Below are 20336 nucleotides of genomic sequence, written 5' to 3'. Positions count from 1 at the left end.
CCTTGTGGGCCCAACGTCCTCGCTAGCACACCACTCGGTGTCTAGTTCTAACACCATTTGTAACAGTCCAAACCCACCACTATCAGATATTGTCCACTTAGGCACATTACGTATCGTCGTCAGTCTCACAGTTATAAAACACATCTGATAGGGAGAGGTTTCCACACCCTTATAAAGAATGTTTCGTTCCTCCTCCAACCGACGTAGAATCTCACACGTGAGCATCCACCAAGACATCGTCCCCACTTACACTTGCCTCTCCCTCATAATGCATCCTCACCCATTTATCAGAAGACACTGATAGAAACTTCCCACCAAATTCTGAAAGCAACATCACCTAATGCTTGCCTTACTCCAAAACAACACATTAACAATGCCTTTTTCTTTACACTTTCCTATGTACAAAACGTCTAGAGCTCACAAATTTAACAGCAAATTACACGTAAAACCTTGAAACATAACAATCAAACAAACACAGAAACCTGAATCATGATGAGCAGGAAATGGATTCAACCAGGAAAAAAGAAGAAACCTGAATCATGTTCTTGAGCTTGTTTCAGTATACTGATGTGTCGATCCACTTTCGACGATCGAAATGAGTTCTTCAGCTGTCCATGTCACTAAAGAAAGGTTTCGAAGATGGTCGAGAGCTTCTTCATCGAACAATCGAAAGATATGCTTACATTCTATACAAAACAAAAGAACAATGAGGATGTTTGGTGTTATACTTGACTGAAAATGTTTAGTGCAAGAACTCTTACCTGTATACTTGCTCAGATTAAGCAAAGAATACGATGCGAGTACTCGGTCCTCGACATCTTTGTCATAATTCAAGTATTTTATCAATGGCGGTACTAGAATCGAGGGTGCCATCAAACATAGCTTGTCGTCAGTAACAACAAACAGGTATTTGCTCATCCATGAAACCATGACGAGACATGCTTTTGCTAGACTCGGGATACAACTCGTCATCGACGTCGAAAGCGCAGACAGTAAACTCTTATGTCCATGGTTGAAAAACACAGTAGCTGCTTTCAGCTGCCAATTCACCACTTCCTCTTCCTCTTCATACTAACCATTTGAATTTTTAAGTGATGCAAAATTATAAAACCATTAAGCGAATCGTTTTCGAGTAAGAATCTAAGAGATTTCGAGACAAAGCTTACCGACTGCACAAAATCGTCGTACATGTGCTTGCTGTGGAATGAATCACCAGAGGTCTCTTTGAAACCTGCTTGTTGTAACAGCCAGTTTTCTATAGTTGGTTCTCCGGTACACGAAAACCGACCTCCCAAAATCAAGAGAGCTCTCGCCAAATTCGCCTGTGATTTGTCACGAGATATTTGAGCGTTCAAGGACGTTATAATAGTCACGATGGCCTCTTCCCGGAATATGGTGCAGTTGAGAGGGTCTTCCTGCAATGTGACTGCAACTTCATGTGGGAACCATTCAATTTCAAAGTATTTAAAAGCAATCACTGATGAAAAGTCAGTCACAAGTGTTCTATTTGCTTGTCAAAGAGACCAAGTTACCATGAAATCAAGCTGCAATAGTATTGTTGCAACTAAAGGCTGCTCCTCGGGCCGAGCTCGTTGAAGGTAGATCGACAAAACGTTCATGATGCTCAAGCCATTCCATCCATCTTTAAGTCCATCCAAGAGTCTAGTAATCCTTGTTCTTCTGTATTCGAGAAGCTCGGTTAACGAGTAAGCTACTATAATGCAACAAAAAAGCAAGAAGAACAAAAAAACGTTCCATACCGACTAAGACAGAGTAGATCTACAAGCAAAGCCAGACCACACCTATCAGAGTTTGTGTTGCTTTCATGAACAATAAGCTCAAGAAGTGAAGCTTTGTTCATATTCTCGGCCAGGTAGTTTCGACAGCTCCCATCAGCTCGAATACAACACATAATTATCGAAACGGAATTCTTTCGTTCTTCAATCTCACCTTCCTCCAACCTTCTTAGCAGCAAACTTAATCCACCAAGAGCAATCAAGTGTCTACAATTCTCTAAGTTTCTATCTTCATCAAACCCTTTAAGAAGTTGATCTAAAAGGTAAAAAGCTGCTTCATGTGGCGTGCACCGAACCGAGAATAACGTTTGTAATTGACCTCCGAACTCTAATACTCTAAGAACTAGAGGTAACCATTCAACAGAAACCATTTGTTTTGCTTGTGGCTTTGATAAGTAAAGAACAATTGATGCTTTAAGAAATAAACTACTACTTTTCAAGAGTTTAAGAAACACTTGTAGCTGTGGATCAGAACTCAATATAATCTGTCTAATAATCTCATTCTTTGCAGCAAGTTCAGCTAAAACTGATATCACTAATTCTAAAATCTCATCATCATTGGAAGCTAACAGAACCTCTAGCATTCCCTCAACAACCGGTGGCTTCGACAACGCAGCCTCAATGGCAGCGTCACCGTGAGCATCCAACCAAGCTTTTGTTACGACACGAACAGCTATCTCGCAGTCATTTAGAATATCCGATGAGCAGATTGTGGCTATGGCCCTGCTCACAACACTAGAAAGATTATGGTTTCGTCCTTCCGCTCGAATAGCGGTTTTCGCAACTATATTACTACTTTCCGAGTGTTCTTTTGTTATGTTCTGACATGTGAAGAAGCTAAAATAGTCAGACTTCACGGTCTCACGCCATGAGTCTGTGTTATGAGTTTTGTAACGGAGGATGGACGACGATATACCGTTGCTAGGTTCGTCCTGCATAAACAATATCGAAGCCAACAAAGATAGTTCAGACGAGTTTCTTAACGAAATCAACAAAATGCTTTCGTTTTGAAGATGGAGATAGAGTTACAGACATGAACAGGAACACTTTTTTCGTTTGAACTCCTTGCCTTAGCTGCAGTCCTCAACTCAGCCAATTGCTGGTCAAGACTTGGACCAAAAACAGCATGATATCTATTTTCATCACCATAGCAACATAAAACAAAACGCATCAAATCATTATTCAAATGGATCTATAACTTCAAATAATGCAAAGAAACATAACCTTGATGAACTTACAGGTTCTTATTCGACGACGACGACGACTGCGAGAAGTACGAATCCGACGACCTTCTCGACATTCCATGGATGGATTTTGAAGGTAAAGACACCACAGGAACAGGAGGAGCTTTAGCTCCATCTTTGAGCCATTGTATATAATACACTGCAAATTGAGCAGTTCCCATATCCATATACTCATTATAGACCTTACTCAAGGCCTTGATTGTCCTGTTCTTATGTTCATAATCCAAATTGGACACAAATTCAAGCTCCTGATTGTACCAAACCTTCAAATGGAGAAGATGGGGGAGAAAAAAATGCTCCCAAAGCTCAGGAAGCAAATGGGTTCGAGCAAAAAATGGATAATCACAGAACAATTGAAGAACATGCTTAGCAGAAACCTTCTCGTTCTTCTCTATCTTATAAACAATCGCTAAATAAAGCAGAGCACAAGCAGAGAGATGAGAACGAGTACCATTTTTCATCGTTTTTGTTGCGGAAATCACCATATTCAGAAGCCCAATGGAGTTCCTCGAAGCTTTAACTCTCAATTCCTTTTCATTTCCATAACGTTCTTCAACTAATCTATCAACACTCTTCATACCCATCTCCAAATTGCCGCAAATCCCACACGATTTACACTTTTTTCTCACCATTTCCCTAAAACTCTCATCCTTTAAGTACCGACCCACATACCCACTAAGAACCGAAACCACAGCTCTAATAGCAATTCCATCAATGGCGGGCTCCTCCACTTTAGAACCCTCCATTGATTTACAGAGCGAGGTCTCGGAAACCGAACCCACTCGTTTCGATGAATATACCGAAGACCCATTTCGCACAAGAGCTTTATCGAGCTTCTTCTTTGAAGAATCGATGATTTTCATATCATGGCATATGTAAATGGGCAGAGTAACAGAGCCATCTGAAACTGTTCTTCTTCTTCTTCTTCTTCCTCCTCCTCCTCCATTGGGCCTCGAGGGCTTTCGATTATTGGAGAAATTTTCCCCCTCGAAGCCTTCTCGAGTGAGCAATTCTTGTAGAGACGCCATTGTTGTGGAGATTGGAGCAGAAAAGAACAAAGGTTATGGGTGAATGAAGGAGTAGAAGAAGAGAAGGAAATCGTTTAGCCAATCCATTTGGACCGGCCGGATTGTTCGTTTGTTTTTTTGACGTATTAAATGGTGCGAATTATTGAACCGGACCGGCCGGTTCCGTTTGATGACCGTTAATGACAAGTGTATCTGGGCCCACTATTGGATTTGGAAAGTTTTTAAATAAATAAAAAGTTCGTCAGAAAAATAAATAGCCTTTTTGTTTGGAGAATGACAAGAAAATTTAATGAAAAAAATATATATATATTTCTTTTTTTAGTTCGACAAATATTTTTTTAATTAAAAAAAAAACTAAATTTTTTATTTTATATGAATTTTATTTTAATCTGGGTCGTGTTTGCAATTTGGTTCTTGTAATTTTAAAATTTTTATTGCCGTTAATTTTAATCTCGGTCAATTTGGTTCTTGTTTGCAATTTGGTTCTTGTAATTTTAAAATTTTTATTGCGGTTAATTTTAATCTGGGTCGTGTTTGCAATTTGGTTCTTGTAATTTTAGAAGTATAAAATGTATATTTATTTTTTTTTTATCGATTTTGATTAATTTGATCGTGATATTGTTTCTTGCAATTATTAGGTCGGTTTAAACGGTTCGGTTTAGTGATATTTGTTTTATTCTACCATTAAGACCAAAAGAGGTGAATATCGCTACGGTTTTGGACAACTTGGCACTTTTTTGAATTGATTTTAGAATAGTTACGTTCGTTTCACAAATGGATTGTCTCTAGGCTCAATTTCTGCATGAAACAGAATTTAAAGAGGTTCAATTAAAGCAAGCTTAGCAACACCAAATTGAGCTGGAAGTGAAAGTAAAATCACTATTGAAATTGTTGTGTTGTATGATTAACACGTATTTTGTGGTTGTTTATTACGTGTTATATGATAATGGTATGTCTATGTATGTGTGTTTATGTGATGTATTGTATTTTCATGCATATAAATCTTATGATCATCTGGATAACTCTCGAGGCACCATGAATTGAAATATGTTAGAAATGCATTGATTATATACGTCATCTTCGTAGAGAATGTATGTCATGATAAAATGGAAGTATTGTATGCATCGAAACCATGATTTTTCATGCAAAACCTCATGCATGTCATATGTACATTGACCATAAACTTATCGTTAGATGTCAGTACAAACGCATACCTATAAGAATGAATTTGGGTTCTATTTCTATATACAGGTCTAGTGTTTACGAAAACGGGGTATTTCATTTAGTGGGTCTATGCGCATATGCATGGGTCGTACGTAGAAAAGTACTATACATCGAAACTCACCTTGAATTGACATTTGAAGTTAAGACCATCGACAATTTCAGATCCTATAAAACACGAAGTCATAGTTATATATGTTTACATTTTTTGACCGTAACAGTAGAGTCACTTTCTGAGTATTTTTTTTTTAGTTCATTCTATTATTATTAACAATTTTTTAAGTAAAAGCAAGGGTGTTATGTACACGTAATAGAGTCCGCTCAGCTCAGAAGGTTCGAGAATAAAGCCACAATTTTTTTTTTTTTTTTTTTTTTAAGTCCTATTTCCATTGTTATGATTTACGTTATAAATATTTAAGTGTATAACAAATTTGAAGATAAAATGATTTAAAATAATTTTAAACACAAATGAATTTAAATTATATTTCCACGTAGGATTTTTATAAGTTAGAGATCACGTGAACTGATCGTGATGCGTGTTCACGTGGCCTGAATTAGCCTCATGATTGGTTGTCATAGCTCACAATTTATCCAATATTTGTCTTATTTTTATATTTAATTCAAATTTTTAAGGAATATTCCCTTTTTTTTTATTTAATTCAAATTAATATCCAATATTTTCGATCTTATCCTTAATGATTTAATATTAATTTAAATAGATTTTTTCCCATTAAATATATATATATATATTTATTTATAAACGAACATTTAATATTTTTATTATATGATACACAATCGATAAAATATTTTTTAAAAATAGCAATAAATTAGTCTTTAAATACCAACCATCGATAAAAAAAAAAACGTTTAATATGTCGTTGAACTTTAATATTTATATCTATTGGTCCCTAACGTTAAAAACAAAAATAAAAGAACGGTAACGACCCAAACCCAAGATTCGAATAAGGATTTGGAATCTGAATTCGACACCTGATAACCTCGACATTCCCCTACTGAATTGAGATTCGAAATTCGTATTCTAATTTTGGACATGGGTCCTTACAAATGGTATCAATGCAGTACCTCTCCTAATAAGATGTGGTTCAGTGACGAATCAAAGTAGAAGTTGGTGGGCATTTGACACCCGAATAAAGGAGGGGTACACGAATGAATCGAGACTACATCTGAATGAGAGCAATCTTAAGAATAGGATGGCTAAGAAAGATCGAGTAAGGTGTACCTTTCTTTTCGGTAGCTCAAGCATAGGAACTTCGGGATTATACGTGTTTTATTTGGACCAATTCTATATTGAGTAACCTCTTATGAATTTTCTTAAGATCATGTGATTGAATGACGAACGTATTGGAAGAACTTCGTATATAGATCGACTTTTCCCTTAATAATGAGTCGGTGCGAGATTTTGACAACCGTCGGCACCAAACCGTGGTAAAGAAAATGAATAACGAGCCACATCAATTATGGTCCTGCCCAATTAAACAAAGGTATCTTATAAGAAAGGCATATTTGCAAAAAGGTACAACCAAAATTGTCCAAACATTAGGTTATAGGGTATAGTACCCTATACTGCAACCTCAAACAAGGAAAACGTGGGCCATAGATCCTACATACTATTGACTTTGACCTATTTATAGGTCTATGATTCTCCAAGATCTACGGTAACTGATCTAAGATACACTGTAACTTACGGTACATATCCCCCAACATCTCATAATTTTAGGGCTGGTTGCCTCTAAAGTTGGTAACTTTTCATGCCCACCTTGGAAAATGGAATCTTTCATCACAAATAAGAGAGATAAAGAAATAAAAACAAAAAATTAATGGTGGAGAGAGAAACACCATGGAGTGTAGTGAGTGATTTGTTTTTTCTTTCTACCGGTGTGTGAGACGGGTCGGGGAGTTAAAAGCAAAATCACAAGAGCTTATGCTCAAAGTGGACAATATCATACTATTATGGAGATTCGTGATTCCTAACATGGTATGAGAGTCATGCCCTTAACTTAGTCGTGTCAATAGAATCCTCATGTTAGATGATGAAAGTCTCACATTTGCTAATTTAGGGAATGATCGTCGGTTTATAATCAAAGAATACTCTCTCTATTGGTATGAAGCTTTTTGGGGAAGCCCGGCTCAAACCCATGAGAGCTTACGCTCAGAGTGGACAATATCATACCATTATAGAGAGTCGTATTCGTCTAACACTCAAATGTCCTTTCGAACCGATTATTCAAGCCTATACTCTTTAGTAAGGGCCCTGGAAGGTCGATCAGAGGTTCACCAGGTTATACCACAACAGGGCCCAATCATATTCAAAATCTGAGTTTGATCTGGCTCAGAAGAAACGCTAGCTATATGCTTAACACATGCCAAATTGAACGTTGTTTTCGGGGAGCTAGGTAGAAGGAAAAGAGGCTCCTAGCTAAAGGTAGTTTATGACTTTCAAGTGTCGAATAAATGGTGTATTTTGTTTGAGAACTCTAGAGAAGGAGTCGAGCCTCGATTAATGAGAGGTTGTTCGAGGGCTACATAGGTCTCAGGGGAGGCTCTATGGTATTGAGAATTGTTAGGAATAGGTCCGGCTTAAATTGAGTTCATTATTTAATAAATATAATTTTAATTGAAAAAAATTAAGGTTCCAAAAAATTTCTCGAACCCAACCAAATTCAATTCTCGAACACCATTACTCTTTCTTTTTCTACTTATGGAGTTCTCTCGTTTTCTTATCTTTTTGTCTCTCTTGCTTCATCTTTCCTTGTCTCCCTTTGTCTCGTTCTTTCTTGGCTTGATTTCTTCTCATTTTAAGTCGGTGTGTGCATGTGCGTGTCCGTGTTCGTTTTTCAACTTATACAATATGAACACGTTATTTTGACGCGTGAAAATTAACCGATAGAAAAGTTGAAAGAATTGATCTTATTTGAAGTCTCGAGAGATATTACAAGTATATCTTGAAAAAAAAAAAAAAAAAAAAAAAAAAAAATTATTTGTATGAAATATTTTAAGTATAACATTTTTTAAAAAGAAATTATTTCTAAATAAAATGTATTTAAGATATTTCTTAAATAATTATTTTAAAGAATATTCAAAACACGAAAATAAAATTAAAATAGAAATAATAATTTAATAGTAATATTTTACCATAGAGGCTAGGCTATTGATTAATGGCCCAATTGTTCCGAGTAGAAGTCTAGGCCCAAACTTGCTTTTAAAAATTTACAATAATACCCTTTTAGTTGGAGATCGAATCCATTTCTATTTTGTTTCAAAAATACCCTTGAAATTTTAACGGTGTTTATGAGCTGGTTATGACATGAGCGGTGTATGAGTAATTTTAGTTTAGTAAACCCCGCACAACCCTTGACCGATGCTATTGTCGGGTTTGTGCTATTTTAGGCCGTCAGAGAGTTTAGTAGGTGAGGTCGTATTTGACTGAGAGCGAGTCTTACATACGAGTCCAAAATTTGTAGTAAGCATAAACAAAACCAACAATTAAAGCTTAAAGCTATCTTGAACACTTTAATATCGATAGGGAGACCATAGTAGATGAGACTAGGAGCCAAGGTAACAGTTGGACTGAGGACCTGATCCAAGCCAAAAACCTAACATTATCTCGTTGCAAATAGTACTTAAAATTAGAAAGATAATATATAAAACGCGTCAATAACAAGCTAACTACTCACCGAGTAAATCAATTACTCACCAAATTATTTCTCTTTCCAGACTGATCGTGATGTGCATGAGTTGGAAACTTCAGTGATCCTACTTAAATCGAGTCGGTTTTGGGTGTGTATATAATTTTATGCAAAACTACTTTTAATTATTTTTAAAATATAAAATAATTTTTTTCGTAAAATTAATATGTGTTAGTAGTAACGACTGTATATTAGATAGCGGGCGTATAATTTAACATGAAAATACTATATTTATTAAAAAAAAATATATGAATTAATTTATGGGAATAAATAAAAGACAGTATTATTGAATGAATAGACCAATGGACCAATGGAAGCAAAGTCAAGAAGTCAACTATTCAATGAATATGGACAGCTTCCCATATTCAAAAATTTGAATTAAATTACTTATTTAGTTATTTCTAATTTTAAAAAATGCGTCTAAATATATTTTTTTTTTTTTATAAAAAAATTATAATTAATAAAATTCTAACTGTTTAAAAATATTTTTGCTTTTCCAAACATACATAAAATAATTATTTTATTAATTTTTATTTACAAAATATATAATAATATTTAAATATACACGACATAAATATTTAGATATTTAATTTTAAAAAATAAAGTAATTTTTTTTGTATAATGTCTTACACTTTTAATTATTTTTATTTTTATTTTTATTTTTTTGTATAACTTCATTACATTTTCAATTAAAACTTTAAAAAAAAATAAAAAATAAAAAAAAACAATTCCTTCTTATTCACTAACAAATATTTCCACAGCCAATAATAAAGATGGGAATATTTTGAGGTCAAAAGACAAAACATCTTGACTTGTATGGTCAAAAGGAATATATATATATATATATATATATATATATTATCTTATAATAAAGGGGCATGGTCATTCCAGCATTCACCGTCATTTGAGTAGGACGTTTTACCTTTACCTAGAAAGAAAGGTAACATGTGGCTTGAGTATGGTGTGACATATCTTTTAAAACAATATACCATGACTTTGAGCTCTTTCTGAGAGAGTTAGATGTATGGTACTTCCCCATACACGTGCACATGGGCCCACCAGGCGAACTCGTATGTGTATCACTGGGTTGGCTTCGTTAGACTAAACGTGTTGATGTGTCGCCGGACACCATGGAGGGAAAGGCCTACATGATATTATGGTGAACATAAATATCAAAGGTACGCGTCCGTACTAACATAGCTTAACGAGGAAGTATCTCTATGCACATGACATACATAAATGCATTAGGTTTCCGTGGTTTAAAATCATAACATATAAGAAGAATCATTTCGTTATTCCTTCATCTATGTCATACTACACATATGAGTCATGTATGCATGGTAATCATCATGACTTTCATCTTGCATCATCATATAATCTATAACATAGCTTCGCATGGTAAGACATAGCATTTCACATGGTAAGGTAGTGTGGGTGTGTGCTAGCCTTACGAGCCAGACCTAGGGGTACATATACGAGCCCACCAAATAGGTCCATGTGTGCGTGCGTGAATCATATTAGGGAAATACTACACATTCAACCTTGCCCAGACGGGAAAGTAGCCTAAGGCCATACCATGATATATTTATGAAGGATAGGTCCCTCCATATCGCACGTGTTTACGTTTTCTGACCTCGAGTATTTCTACTCAAGCCATGTGCTACTCTTATTTTTCAGATAAAGGTAAGACACCCCTATGTGGATGACGGTGTCATGAACAAGGCCATAAAACCAGAGTTAGGGTAGTCTTATTCATGTATGTTTTGATAGCCATTAGTTTAGATCAAAGTTGATATTAATTTATTTACTTTCACGTCAAATTTATTTTTATTTTCTACCTTCTTGCTTCACGACAATGTCATTTTAAATAATTTGTTTTCAATGTTAAGTCCATAATACCATTTATGAAATTTTTTTTTTGAAGGTAACGGTCATATCAGTGACAACCTTATTTTTAATAGAAAATAGATTTCACTCTTAAGAGGTGATTAGTAGGTTATTTTGACTATGTCACCCGGGTGTAGGGGAATGTCGGAGTTATTAGGTGTCAAATCCGAATTATGAATCCTGAGAATAGATCGTTACAAAAAAGATGTGGCACAGGGACGAACCAAGGCGGAAGTTGGTGGGCATGTGACATCCAAGTAAATGAGGGGTGCACGAATGAACTAAAACCACATGAGAATGGAAGCCAACACGAGGATAAGATGACTAAAAGATGTTTAAAAGAATTGAAAGTTACTACTTATAGTAACATGATCGGAATCAGAGTTTAGATAATTAGATAAGTATTAGTCAAATTTAATAAAATTACGTGCATTCAACAAATTTTTTTTTAAGACCCAAAATTTTGGATGGGTTAAGTTGGTGATGTGAACGACCCAAATAGAGTTCACAACATAAATTGTCGAGTTATTTTTAAAAAAAGTATACATATCCACGATATATGCTACATTAATAACTAAAATCTCATAAAACTCAAATATAAAATATTCACAAGTCACCACTAACCTAGATCGGATCAAATATTATTAATTTTCATAATAATTTTAAAAGTAGGCTGACTTCACAAAAATAAAAATAAAATAAAAAAATCACGTTAAAAGGGCACCCTTTTAGATGTACCGCTCATATATTCCAAAACCAAACAAACCTGGGGAGCTACGAGCTATTACCCAACCCAACAAACAAGACTGATACTATTGGTTTAGATGCCCATTTCCTCGCGCTCTAGAACTCGTTGAGCCTACCCGGGTCAATGGTCTCCCCGGTATCTTTTCTGAATAGAAAAGTGAAAGTAGAAATTAGAACCCATCCGAATTTTTTATTTTTTAAAAAATGAAATCCAATTTAAATCGAAAAATCTAATGGAAATATACTAAATTTTTCAAAGAAATTGTAAAGAAAACAAATTAAAAGAAAAAGGAAGTATGGTTGAAATTTATAAAGAGCAGTTGAATAAATACGTCATTTTCAGAAGACGGCAGTTGGGCGGGGAAAGACACGAGGGCTTCCAAGTAATTTCCTAAACGCGCTGTCACCTGCACGTGCTCTGCACGCTCCTCCCCTCCACGAAGGTTCCTAATATTTATTATATTATTATTATTTTAATTTGTTCAGTGGAGTATAATTCCTGTCGGTTCAATTGTTACTTCCACTTCCAAATTTTACATTCTCTTCCTTAAAAAATAAAATAATAATTTAACTAATAATATGAAATAATTAGTCGACTTGAATTTATGGTTAATTTAAAATATACGATAAATAATTAATTTTTAGTATTTGACATTTAATTTTGAGACAGAGAGCTTCCCATCAATCGTCTCGGTTCGAGTATTTTTTCCTTCGAGTTAGGTTCACTCCTTTCATAAAAGAAGGTCAAAATGACTGGCTTAATGAGTCGTCTTTGAACGGTGCTTCTCCTGTCGACTCATAGAAACTCGAACTAATCTGTTTTGCTCCACTTTGAAGCATGTGATCAACACCAGTGCTGCGACAATGACTGATTTGTTCTACTTTGAAGTACCCCGATGCTGCTATAATGGCCATCAACAACAACACGTGGCGTGTCATCTGATGAAGACTTGGAGAGAGAGGGACATGACAGATATCTTGCTTGTCTAGGATGTGTTGTCCATAGTTGCATACTGGTAACATCGTTCTCCACTCTGTCAACCGATTTGAACTAACAAAACTAGAACATATGTCGTGCGGCCATGAGCAACATGAACATGATTGACTGTGAGAGAGAGATTGGGATTTTTTGTGGTATTAGGTCATGGAGTGACGGCATTGAGAACGCAAGTGCAGCACAGCTTCGAAAATCGACGCCATGGCTTTCGTCATGGCAACGATATCATCCACAGTCCACAATCATTCTCTTTCTGCCTTCGCCCCTTTCCCCTTTCTCTCTTCAATTTCCATTACTGCTCTGTCCCCCTCTGTTCTTCCTCCATCGTGTTTGCTCTCTCAAATCCAACAACAAACCCCTGCTTCCCGCCACTTCCGTGATTGCTTCTCATTTCTTTCCATCCGATTCGCCAATTCTTTCCGATTCCGGCTCTGTCTCTGTCTCTGTTCGTTTGATGGATTCCTTTTTCGAAATGGGTATTTGAAGTTTCGGTGAATCGCTCGGATTTCAATTGGGAATTTCAATCTCAGTTCCTGCGATTTCAAACCCTAAATTCATAGCGTTTTGATTTCAATTCTTTGAAGGGGATTTTCTGCCGTCTTCGTTCTGTTCATGTTATTGCCCTGTTTTTAAATTATATATTGCTGTTACCATCCTGTTTCGTTTGATTACATGTATTTTGTTCTTCCCATCTAGTATGATGGCTGATTCATTAGAACCATCATCATCATTGAGCTTCACTTCATCTTCATATACTAATGGCTCACTGAGTTATAACATGTCCATCTCTTCTGAGCCAGTGCCTAGTCTTGAAGTGATTAGTTTAAACAAGCTTAGCTCTAATTTAGCACAGCTTTTGATTGATGATGGATTTGATTATACTGATGCTGATATCATAGTTGAGGGTGTTCCAATTGGTATTCACCGATGTATTTTGGCTGCTAGGAGTAGGTTTATGAATAATCTTTTTCGAAAAAACGAAAAGCCATCGATGAAAGACGGGAAACCGCAGTATCATATGAATGAGTTGTTGCCTTATGGCAAGGTTGGATATGATGCTTTCTTGATATTTTTGAGTTACTTGTATACTGGAAAGCTGCAGCCGTCTCCTGCGAATGTATCGACTTGTGTCGATAGTTCGTGTGACCATGATGCTTGTCGACCTGCTATCGATTTCGCTGTGCAATTGACGTATGCATCGTCTATATTTCAAATTCCTGAGCTGGTTTCTTTGTTTCAGGTCAGTTCATTTGAATGCTTAAATTATATTTGTTGGGATATGGAGCTAATATTATTTATAGTAAGATTTGGTAGACATATATAGTAGATATTTCGTCTATGACAAATATACCGTAGATATTTGGAATCTGTTGACATGGAGTAGGATGACTATTTATTATAAGAGCCTGATGACTATTTATAGTAAAAGAGATACATATAGTAAAAGATTATAGCACATAGTGCTTGGGGCGTGGGGTGGTGGTCGGAGGTCGAGGACAGTTGACTGCGGCGGCGCGGTGGTGGAATTTGCACGGTGAGGCGGTGTCAGAATGCTCCCGTGCGCTCGCCCGCCNCCCCCCCCCCCCCCCACCTCGCCCGCGTTCTCTTGCACGCGCTCTTTCCCGCCCCGTCCGCTTGCGTGCTCTAGTGCTCGTAGAGATATATACAGTACTTTCAATATTTGGAAGTGAAACATTTTTAGTAGTGTTGTTCTCTATGAGTGTACATGTCTGAAGTCATGAATACAAATCCTGTAGTCAATATTACTCCTTGCATTTTCTCTCTTCTATTTATTTGTGTTCATCTTGATCGAGTGTGTGCATTGTTGTACGATCGTAACAATATTGGGAATAAGAACTACTGTCATCTAATACTTTACATATGTGCAGCGACATTTGCTCAACTATGTTGCGAAGGCTTTAGTCGAAAACGTTGTCCAAATCTTAGAGGTGGCTTTCCATTGCCAATTGAGTCATCTTGTCACTCAATGTGTAGACCGAATAGCTCGATCTGATCTCGATTATGTTTCTCTCGAGAAAGGACTTCCTTATGAGGTTGTGGAAAGCATTAAATTGGTTCGAGCAAAACCTTGCTCCAACCGTCCTTGTGATAAGAGAATCCAGAAAATATGGCAGGCATTAGATTCAGATGATATTGAACTCATGAAACTTCTTTTATCCGAATCAGATGCAACGCTAGACGAAGCCGATGCACTGCATTATGCTGCAGCATACTGTGATCCCAAGACGTTGTCTGAGGTTCTTAAACTGAGGATGGCTGATGTAAACCTCCGGAATTCACGTGGCTATACCGTTCTTCATGTTGCTGCGATGCGTAAGGATCCATCGGTGATAATATCGCTCCTTAACGAGGGAGCGTTGGCAACGGATTTGACGTTAGATGGTCGGACTGCTGCGGATATCTGTCGGAGGTTAACACGGCCAAAGGATTATCATGCTAAGATAGAACAGGTGCAGGTAGCAAACAAAGACCGTTTGTGTATTGACATTTTAGAGAGGGAAATGTGGAGAAATCCAAGTTCAGATTCATCCATTCTTTCCTTGACGATGGCTGGTGATCTCCACATGAAATTGATTTGCTTGGAAAACAGAGGTAACGTTTTTTGAGTTCTTTTGATCAATTTTGTTGCATCTCCAAACTGATATCATGAACTCATTCATAAATATTGTCATGTTCTAATGCAGTAGCATTTGCTCGATTACTCTTCCCGTCCGAGGCCAGGGTAGCTATGGACATTGCCAATGCCGACACGACGTCTGAGTTTTCCGGGTTTTCTATCCCGAAAGGTTCGAGCGAAGTCGACTTAAATGAAAGCCCAAGTGTTCAGAACCAAAGATTTCTTTCCAGAATTCAGGCCCTTATGAAAACAGGTTATTGAAAAACATATCAACCTATTTCTTTCTCGTATATCTTGTACCGAGTCGTTTTACTACTCGAAAAATGCTGTTCTTAATCGGAAGAGAGCTCGGATATCTCATGTAAAGTAACTTTCTTGGTGGCAGTGGAAACGGGTAGGCGTTACTTTCCGAAATGCTCGGAAGAACTGGATAAGTTTTTGGAATTTGACCTTCTTGATCTAGTTTACCTTACGAAGGGGACTGTCGAGGAGCAACGGATTAAGCAGAAGCGTTTCAGGGAGCTTAAAAATGATGTTCAGAAGGCATTTGACAAAGACAAGGCTGCTAACCTCAAGCGATCTGGGTTGTCTCCGTCGTCGTCATCGTCGACATCATTGAAGGATGGTGCCAACCCAAATAAGGTCAGGAGACGATAAAGGTAGTATGTATTTTATGTACAATAAAGTGAAAGTTAGAGGGTTCTTGTTTAGGAAAAGAAATGCATATTTAGAAGTTTTTCTCTTTGTATAATGAGTTAACTATACATTCAAAATCTTGGGTTGATTCTCTCTATGTTGTAACATAACTAACCGTACTGTCCTTGAAGATCCTTTCAATGGAAGACGCCCAAGACGTTCGCCCACGTTCTGCTTCCAAGACGTTCGCCCACGTTCTGCTTCCAAGACGTTCGCCCACGTTCTGACACACGTATTAACACACGTATGTGCCATAGGGTAACACACTTACGCCACATGGCCTAGGGGTAGTGGAGAGCTGACATCATGTCTCCACCTATAGTACATTCTGAGGCCTTTTCAATTCTTTTTGAGTAGATGTCATTTTGGCGAGTGGTCATATGACCGCGTGCATCGTTTGTCGAGTACATCCCAAACTAGGCTCAGGACCTAACTTGCCCAATGGTTGTGGGCTATCCCTCCATGGACCTAACTTCGCCCACTTTTCAGACTAGGCTCAGGACTCATTAGACAAACCATGAAAAAAAACTAGCATCAACATTCCTAACCTGAGCTAGTGGGAGCACATCCCAAACGTGGTCATCATGGCTCAAATCGTCATATTCTCTAAGCCTTTCAGAGATCTGTATCATGACATTCTCTCGTCATGGTTCCATCCCTTTGTAATGTCAATGTGGGTTTGTACCACGACCTTCTCTCGTCATGACCACAAACCCTTTTCAGAAGCAAGGTCTTGAAGCTTGTAACTAAGCTCCATGTTAGCACTACACTTCAACCATCTCAACTACTAGCCACCTTCATGTGGAAAACGCTGTACTAACACTTCTTTGGCACTTCTTTGGTCTTGTTGCAACTTTGTTCACTGTGTCGCCCACATCTAGCTTGATGCTCTCTTGAGTTTGGTTCGTGCTTTATTGACGGGCAAGACTCCTCCTCAAGGAGTCTAGTTTTTCACCCACAAAACAATTATTGATTATGGCTCTGATATCAACTGTCACGATCGTACTTCTTCAATTGTGCAACGTTGTGATCTTGATATGCTCACAACAATACTTCTTCAATTATGTGACGTCATGATCTTGACATGCTCACAACAATTCTTGAGGGAGAACTCAAGCCTCGTTCACAATTTTTTGCCCACCTTTGTGGCGCTATCGAACCTTAGGCGGGGTTCGCCTTCGCCAACCAAACACAACTTGTGCAAGATCCAAGTTTGTTCGGTCACACACGTGCCACGCGATCTTCACTCTAGGCCAAGGTCTCTCGTAAGCAATGTCGCATCTCATCGTCATATCAATTTCCGGTCTTCTCTAGGCCTAGGTATCTCGTAAGCAATGTCGCCTCTCATCGTCATATCAATTCCCGGTCTTCACTCTAGGCCGAGGTATCTCGTAAGCAATGTCGCATCTCATCGTCATATCAATTCCTGGTCTTCACTCTAGGCCGAGGTATCTCGTAAGCAATGTCGCATCTCATCGTCATATCAATTCCCGGTCTTCACTCTAGGCTGAGGTATCTCGTAAGCAATGTCGCATCTCATCGTCATATCAATTCCCGGTCTTCACTCTAGGCTTGATTGGACACATTCATCGGTTCATCGGGACAACCAATGCATAATTGATCTAGAAAAAGATAGACAGAGTTATCGAATTTTTTGCTCACCTTTGTGGCGCTATCGAACCTTAGGCGGGGTTCGCCTTCGCCAACCAAACACAACTTGTGCAAGATCCCCAAGTTTGTTCGGTCACACACGCGCCACACGATCTTCACTCTAGGCCAAGGTCTCTCGTAAGCAATGTTCGGTTCATCGGGACAACCAATGCATAATTGATCTAGAAAAAGATAGATGAAGTTATTGAGTTTTGTATCTATCACGCCCGATGGGACTCGAACCCACAATCACTTGATTAGAAGTCAAGCGCCTTGTCCATTAGGCCACGAGCGCTTATGTGAAGAATTGTTTTATGTATGATGACATGTGCCCAGTGGCCCTGCACATGTCATATGTGTGATATGTCTTGATATGTGATGTTAGATCACTAGTAATGTTAGTCTTAAAGATTACAACAAAAATAAACACATAGACAATAATTTGGAAATCATCACGCCCAATGGGAGAACCCACAATCGCTTGATTAGAAGTCAAGCGCCTTATCCATTAGGCCACAAGTGCTTATGTTAAGAATTTCTTTATGCATGATGACACGTGCTTAGTATCACAATCGCACTTTTGATGGCAGCGGATTTGCGATTGTGTGGCACTCACTTTTCAACGACAAGTGAGCTAAGTCAATTCGTTCTTGCGTCGCTTACGGCCAAGCGACATATGCTCGAGCCTCTGGCCTCGATTGTAAGAGAAAGTTTTAGAAAACGAGGGCAGAGAGAGATTTTCGAAAGAGAGGTTTTTGAAAGAGACGTTATATAATCAAGCAAGAGAGAAATAACAACGGCTCATATATAACATTGGGTAGGGAGAAGTTGACAACTAGTCGTATGTCCCTATAGTACATTTTGAGGCATTTCATGTCTGACAGGCCTAGACATGATATTTCTGAAACGTCATACTTCCTATAAATATAAAAGTAAAACACTAGAATATGAAAAGACATAAAGGGTTGGGCTTGTCATAGGCATGCGGCCATGGGCAACACGCCTTGGACGAGCATGGCTGTGACATCCTCCCCCACCTAATTGGTTGACGTTCCTGTCAACCGATTACTTTCGAACCTGGCGATGTGGGTGGCGGCGGAGTCTAGATCTTCGGTGCGTTCCCAGCTGGTTTCCTCCATAAGGAGATTCTTCCATTTGACAAGGAATTCACGAATCGTCCGTACGGGTCTTTCTATCTTCCTAACCCTGTCGGCTAGGATCTCCTCTATTTCTTTGCTGTCTCTTTGTTTCAGATCGATGCCCGGTCTTGTGATTACATTTTGCTGGTCGTCGTCCGGGTCAGGGCGAACTCAAGCCTCATTCACATTTTTTGCCCACCTTTGTGGCTTTATCGAACCTTAGGCGGGGTTTGCCTTTGCCAACCAAACACAACTTGTGCAAGATCCAAGTTTGTTCGGTCACACACACCACGCAGTCTTCACTCTAGGCCAAGGTCTCTCGTAAGCAACGTCGCATGTCATCGTCATATCAATTCCAGCCCAATTAGGCACTCGTCGACACACTTGTAAATTTCTTTTGTAGCATGGAAAATCCATACGACAATCCTAACATTACTGATGCACGATTGAGAAGCACAACAACGAACCATAGAAAGACTAATTCGAGGAATAGAAGAGTTGACCGATCGAATAGGAAGATTAGAAACTCAAAATTAAGCTTGACAGAGGATTCCACTACCTGCGCCCTCAACCGATAAATATGAGGACGACAATCCTGATCACCACGAGGATAATCCATATGCGGTTGGTCGTGGCTTGATGCGAGGGAGAGACCATGGAAGAAGGTATCATAATTTACAACAACGCGTTCCTTATGATGATAGAATTGATTGTAACGTGGGGAGCATCAAATTAAAACTTCCCAAGTTTTATGGCAAAACCGATCCAGAGGAGTACCTTGAATGGGAGAAAACGGTGGAGTCGGTGTTCAACTGTCATAATTTTAGTAGTGAAAAGAAGGTACTGTTATGCATTGCTCAATTCAAACAATATGCTCAAATTTGGTGGGATAAATTGATGTCCAGTAGGAGAAGAAACCTTGAAGTACCAATTGATTCATGATACGAGTTCAAAGAGTCCATGAGGAAGCGTTTTGTTCCACAATATTTTCAACGGGACATGGCGCAAAAGCTTCAAGCATTGAAACAAAGACGCAAATCTGTGGAGGATTATTACAAGGAGATGGATACATTGATGGATCGACTTGATCTCGATGAGGACATGGAGGCTCTCATGGCGCGGTTTCTTAATGGGTTAAACACAGAGATTGCAGATAAGACTGATTTACAGCATTATTATGATATCGAGGAGTTGTTGCACATTGCAATTAAGATCGAGAGACAAATCTAACGAAGGTCTCAACGGTATTCTTCTAAAACTTTTCCCAATTCTACTCCTACATGGAAAAAGGATAGTAAGTACATTGATTATAAGCATAGAAATCAAGAGATTAATGAGAAGCTTCAAGTTAAATTTGAGAAAGGTGAGAGTTANTCAACTGTCATAATTTTAGTGATAAAAAGAAGGTACTGTTATGCATTGCTCAATTCAAACAATATGCTCAAATTTGGTGGGATAAATTGATGTCCAGTAGGAGAAGAAACCTTGAAGTACCAATTGATTCATGATACGAGTTCAAAGAGTCCATGAGGAAGCGTTTTGTTCCACAATATTTTCAACGGGACATGGCGCAAAAGCTTCAAGCA

At 38.0% G+C, this 20336-nt stretch overlaps 2 protein-coding genes and 1 non-coding gene across 3 annotated transcripts; 1 reads left to right on the top strand and 2 right to left on the bottom strand.

The window, feature by feature from the left end:
• Positions 1-322: 322 nt before the first annotated feature.
• On the bottom strand, positions 323-4169 carry LOC111802366 (putative E3 ubiquitin-protein ligase LIN). The gene is made up of 7 exons (XM_023686699.1): positions 3035-4169; positions 2830-2929; positions 1761-2728; positions 1533-1680; positions 1167-1415; positions 762-1071; positions 323-686 (listed from the first exon to the last, which is right to left on the bottom strand). Exons 1-7 carry the CDS (start codon positions 4066-4068, stop codon positions 538-540), a joined length of 2958 nt encoding a protein of 985 aa, XP_023542467.1. The 5' UTR covers positions 4069-4169; the 3' UTR covers positions 323-537.
• Positions 4170-12771: 8602 nt separating this feature from the next.
• On the top strand, positions 12772-16058 carry LOC111802636 (regulatory protein NPR3-like). The gene is made up of 4 exons (XM_023687067.1): positions 12772-13867; positions 14517-15240; positions 15333-15518; positions 15651-16058. The coding sequence occupies exons 1-4, from the start codon at positions 13325-13327 to the stop codon at positions 15920-15922; spliced, it is 1725 nt and encodes a 574-aa protein (XP_023542835.1). The 5' UTR covers positions 12772-13324; the 3' UTR covers positions 15923-16058.
• A 1775-nt stretch (positions 16059-17833) lies between these two features.
• Positions 17834-17906, bottom strand: TRNAR-UCU. The gene has a single exon. It is a non-coding gene; the product is annotated as a tRNA-Arg (tRNA).
• Positions 17907-20336: the final 2430 nt, after the last annotated feature.

This window comes from Cucurbita pepo, chromosome LG09 (genome assembly GCF_002806865.2).
Source record: "Cucurbita pepo subsp. pepo cultivar mu-cu-16 chromosome LG09, ASM280686v2, whole genome shotgun sequence".
Classification (NCBI taxonomy): domain Eukaryota; kingdom Viridiplantae; phylum Streptophyta; class Magnoliopsida; order Cucurbitales; family Cucurbitaceae; genus Cucurbita; species Cucurbita pepo.
This window is presented reverse-complemented; position numbering and strand designations above follow the sequence as displayed.

What these genes read in the sequence shown, in the direction of transcription:
- LOC111802366 (XM_023686699.1), bottom strand. Translation starts at nt 4,068, where the DNA reads ATGGCGTCTCTACAAGAATTGCTCACTCGAGAAGGCTTCGAGGGGGAA. An exon ending in AAAAAAGTGTTCCTGTTCAT is followed by an intron (nt 2,729 to 2,829) that starts GTCTGTAACTCT and finishes TTGTTTATGCAG; the next exon opens with GACGAACCTAGCAACGGTAT. An exon ending in TAATCTGAGCAAGTATACAG is followed by an intron (nt 687 to 761) that starts GTAAGAGTTCTT and finishes TGTTTTGTATAG; the next exon opens with AATGTAAGCATATCTTTCGA.
- LOC111802636 (XM_023687067.1), top strand. Translation starts at nt 13,325, where the DNA reads ATGATGGCTGATTCATTAGAACCATCATCATCATTGAGCTTCACTTCA. An exon ending in AGCTGGTTTCTTTGTTTCAG is followed by an intron (nt 13,868 to 14,516) that starts GTCAGTTCATTT and finishes ACATATGTGCAG; the next exon opens with CGACATTTGCTCAACTATGT. An exon ending in GATTTGCTTGGAAAACAGAG is followed by an intron (nt 15,241 to 15,332) that starts GTAACGTTTTTT and finishes GTTCTAATGCAG; the next exon opens with TAGCATTTGCTCGATTACTC.